The 4,371-nt window shown below is 36.8% G+C and overlaps 1 protein-coding gene across 2 annotated transcripts; it reads right to left on the bottom strand.

The window, feature by feature from the left end:
- Positions 1-919: 919 nt before the first annotated feature.
- On the bottom strand, positions 920-4,000 carry LOC113323334 (ankyrin repeat-containing protein NPR4-like). 2 transcript variants are annotated; one of them, XM_026571632.1, is made up of 7 exons: positions 3,805-4,000; positions 3,130-3,621; positions 2,895-3,041; positions 2,708-2,785; positions 2,140-2,567; positions 1,587-2,024; positions 920-1,488 (listed from the first exon to the last, which is right to left on the bottom strand). In XM_026571632.1, the coding sequence occupies exons 1-7, from the start codon at positions 3,905-3,907 to the stop codon at positions 1,414-1,416; spliced, it is 1,761 nt and encodes a 586-aa protein (XP_026427417.1). In that variant the 5' UTR covers positions 3,908-4,000; the 3' UTR covers positions 920-1,413. The 2 variants fall into 2 exon arrangements, with proteins under 2 accessions (XP_026427417.1, XP_026427410.1); XM_026571625.1 differs by having other exon boundaries at positions 920-2,024.
- Between the last annotated feature and the right edge of the window lie 371 nt (positions 4,001-4,371).

The raw sequence follows: 4,371 nt of genomic DNA, 5'->3' as shown, positions 1-4,371 counted from the left end.
AGCAAGGGGAGAAGAAAGAACAGAATTCTAAATTAACTTTGTCCAACAAAAACCAGAAAAAACTGAAAAGGGGACCAAGATTGTTTTTCTTCGAAGAAGAGAGAAGAAGGGAACAGTTGAAGTTTAAACGGAGAAAACTAAACCAAATCGATGAATTTTAACAATTTTGAATATTAATCATAAGCTAGAAAAACCAGAAAGATTTACAGCTGAAAAAAATTATAGAAACAACGAAATTAGACTCGAAACATTCATACAATTTTGACACTGAGTTGACAAGGAAAGGTCAATCAATCTTCCACAACTAAGCCATGGTTTTCCCACGATGGAAAAGGAAATGGATGTTGGGTGCAATAATCAAAAACAAAAGAAAAATCAAATAAGCAAAAGTTATTGATACTTAGCTCCTTTATAATGGAAGTGATTGCTTTGACGAAACGAACAAGCTCCCTGTATCTCCGCAACAACAACAAGGAAAAACTTTGGAAAATAGAGTGAGTCACGTGTTCAACACGCTGTCCTTAAGACATTAGCGCCCGGCTACACTCAAGAGTGATGCTATAGCCCTCACAGGACGGATATCTCCAGGATAAAACACCCTAATACACCTACTACTAGCATATGTAATAGATGCTCAACTTGAGTTTGGCAACTCCGAAAAAAATCGTTAAGGAAAATCGCGAATGCTTAAAAAACGCTATAAAATATTTTCCCTTAGGGGTCCCTCTAAAATATAGAACAACCCCTTTCCCATGATTTTACAAACGTAGTGAATTTCTTTATACGATGGAATAAAACAATTTAAGAAGAGGAATTCCCCGATGTGGGACTAAAAAGCTTATATAGTCTCTTAAAACAACTAAAAAATGGAAACTCCACAATGTGGGATTAATAAGTTTTTCATTCACAAACAAAACAATAAATTAATTTTATTTAGTTAAACACATTAAAATAATAATTAATAAATATTGTTCCAACAATGGATTTATCTATCAGAAAAGAAAAAAGATTAAGGGTTCAACCAACATTCGATAGGGTTGCGAGGATTAATAGCCTTGACAGGTGCAAGTAGAAAGCTAATTAGTTTGGTGCTCCATTTTTGTGGCATTCTTGCACACGGGCCATGTGAACCTTGTGTGTGTCCCATTCCAATTCTATCGGATCAAGTCAGATTTTGACTAATAAATTGAATCATGAAAGGACAAAAGTACTTGTAAGAAAATATCGGAAAGATAAACTATGTACGTGGAGTTCACCCGGCCTTCTACTACTTTCTTGAAAAACATGCCTACTTAGTTAACCTGGAAACACTGAGATGCCTGCGATTCCTAAACTTCTAATTTAAACATCAACCAGATGCTCCAGGTTGATCAAACATTTTGCATAGGAAGTGGTACATCAGGTTGGTGATCTCTAGATATCGTCCAATAGACTGGTTTCTCGATGCCTTCCAATTCGAAAATCAATTTCAACGGACAATTTAAAGATCTGTAAAAAGTAAAAGCGGCAACCGCCAACATCAGATATGGAGCCCATTTATATCTGTCCTCAAGTATCATTGAAAGTGCCATGCTAAATGCAATTACCACACTCAAAACCGATAGGATGAGACTTCTAAGACCTCTCTTAAGCGTTCTTGGCAATGTTAGCTGAAAATTCCTTTCAGTATGATTCCCAATATAGATGGATAAGAACAGAAGAATTGCTGTGGTTGAAGAAAACAGAGCTAGAGCCTCTGCCACCATGAATACAAGGAATGACTGCTTTTGCAAAAGTACAGGCTTTCCCGTCTTAGTTGCATCAGTAACGTCACTGAAAGTTCCACCAGGTAGTGTAATTGCTGCCGCAAATGCAACCGTAGCTACCAGAGCGGCCACTACCTGACATGATTCGGCAGTACGTATCATGTATGCCTCGGCTTTTTTCACTAAATCTTTGTGTTCCCGAGTAAAAACCTCTCGAGGAATTTCACCATCCCCATTTCTCATATTTCGTAAAGAACGTGGTACCCTATTCTTCACTTTCTTTACAAGAAAAAAAAAACCAAGATTACAATTAGAAACACTTGGTATATATTTTACTTGCTAGACTTATTATAAAGAGTAAAAAAAAAATAGTGGTAAATTATAGAAAACGCACCTTAAACCAAATAATCTCACTTTGGATTTGAGCAACAGGGCTGGAATAAATATTTAGCCGAGAAGGAGGTGCAATTTTGGCAGCAACATGTAGGATATTACCACCGTTTGATTCTACTGTGCGAGTAGTTAAAATCTTCTCATCTGCGTTCATGTGTTCGTACAAGTAATCGAAGATTTTTTCCTGTCTGTTCTTGACCGCTATTTCAAAGATGTTTCTCCGCTCTTGAGGAATCCAAAGTTGATCCGGGTAAGTTGAAATGCACATTCTTACAATGTCGATTGAACCATTTTTTACCGCAGTTTTTAGGAAATTGGAGCCGAAGAAAAATTGATACTTATCTTCCCCGTTCATTCTTTTAAATTGTTTAAAAATCAACTCTACCAATTCCAGGACAACAATGGATTGCAGTTGGCGAGCGTGAAAACCTGCAAGCAAATCATCAAAACTTGGTTTACCATTCTTAGGGGTTTAAAATGTAGTATTTCTTTAATAAAAAAAACTAATGGCCAGACCATGCATGGAAGAAGAGCTAAATTAAGCTTGATCAAGTAAGAGGATGACATACCTCTAGAATTGTGGTCGAAGAAGAATAGCACTTTGAGAAATATGGATGGCTTCTTAGTGATTTCGCAAAGGCCATAATCTACAAAAGAGAGGAGATTATGTTATTATTCACTTCTAAAACCGAATGAAAGAAGACATAATTAAAGTCTCCCTGAAAGTAAAATATGATTTCAGAGATGTAATTATACATGTTAGGAATGATAGTATCGATTTTGCATAGGCGGTTGGAATTGAAAGATCCTTTTCTGCAATAGCATATAGCGCAGTACTGTTGCCATCGTCCTCTTGGGCAGTTGCTAAGCTTGGGTGTCGGTCGATTAGAGTAGTTGCCAATTCTGAAATATTAATTTTTGAGATCAAATATAATCCTAAGAGTAGGATTAAGAAGAATATGTATATAGATAAATTTATAATTAAAATTACCGTATAAAGCAGCATGAGTTATGCTGCATATGAGATGAGCTCCCGAATGACCTTGAAAGATAGTTGGTTCATCTTGCATCTCATCACAGAGGAATCTAATAATTTCTTCATTCTTCCGACTGACATATATAGCAGCATTGAGTAGCGGATTCAACCCCTCATTGTTACATATACGTATTAATTTTTTATGTTTTTTCACCATTACTTTAACAGCGTCTTCAAGCCCAGCAATTACAGCAAGATGAAGAGCTGTATTACCATCATACCTGTCTTTCAACTCAAGTGCTTCTATGGGCATAATTTCGATTAGATTTAAAACGAATTCTGAGTGTGCTGAACCAGCTGCAATATGCAATGCAGTCCTTCCACATACTGTGATCGAAGCTTTAACTGAACCGGGATCATTATCTATGAAAACTCTTGCTGATTGCCAATCATTATTCATTGCAGCCTCTAATAAAGGTCGATATGATTCGTGGTACATGCCAAATCCTGTAAAAAGTTTCAAAAAGTTAGTTGCCGTGGACGATCTAGTTTCTTCCATAGACAAGACCAGAGAGAAAAGATTAAGAGATCAGAGAAATCTATGTATTAAGAGGTTTTAAAGATCCTGACTTAAATTGAAATATCATGATTAAGTTCAGTGGAAGTTGAGATCGGAGTAAATAATTTTACCTGTAGTCTTATAACAGAAGGAGTAACTGAAACGACCTAGTTTCTCTACAGCAGAAACACGAACTCTCTTTACAAAGCCTCCCATGGTGGCAAAAACCCCCATGATTTAGTCTTTGCTGCTACTAATTTTTCTTGGAGAAAGAGAAGGAGACAACTTTTTTTTTTACTTGATCGATGAAGAAGTTCTTTGTTATCTGAAAACTCTGGAATAATTAAAATCAGAGCTCGAAGAGAGCTTATTTATATTCCAAGTTGGAGAGTAAACAAAACCCATCTGCCAACTACTTGGTGAAGAGTCAAAAAAGGCGGCAGATTAGTCAAGTATCTTCACGTCCAACTTAGTTAAACGTGGTACTTATATAGGAGATACGTGGATATTAGGGATTGGGTGGAATAAAGGGCTAGAGAATAACAGACGATCCAAAGCCATCAAAAAGACTGCCCCACCTCCCAAGTTGCAAGACCAGTACCCTACTCATCCCTCCTTTATTTCCTACTTCATGCTTTTCTATTTCAAAGAAGGGGTGCTACGTAGGACATCCTACCCGTAACTCCTCTGTCTCCTAT

This window comes from Papaver somniferum, chromosome 1 (assembly GCF_003573695.1).
Source record: "Papaver somniferum cultivar HN1 chromosome 1, ASM357369v1, whole genome shotgun sequence".
Lineage (NCBI taxonomy): Eukaryota > Viridiplantae > Streptophyta > Magnoliopsida > Ranunculales > Papaveraceae > Papaver > Papaver somniferum.
This window is presented reverse-complemented; position numbering and strand designations above follow the sequence as displayed.

Excerpts from the sequence above, each read along its gene's own strand:
- LOC113323334 (XM_026571625.1), bottom strand. The coding sequence starts at position 3,907 with ATGGGGGTTTTTGCCACCATGGGAGGCTTTGTAAAGAGAGTTCGTGTT. Across the intron at positions 2,786-2,894 it reads GATACTATCATTCCTAACAT|ATTATGGCCTTTGCGAAATC; the intron begins GTATAATTACAT and ends TCTCTTTTGTAG. Across the intron at positions 2,025-2,139 it reads GTGAGATTATTTGGTTTAAG|AAAGTGAAGAATAGGGTACC; the intron begins GTGCGTTTTCTA and ends TTTCTTGTAAAG.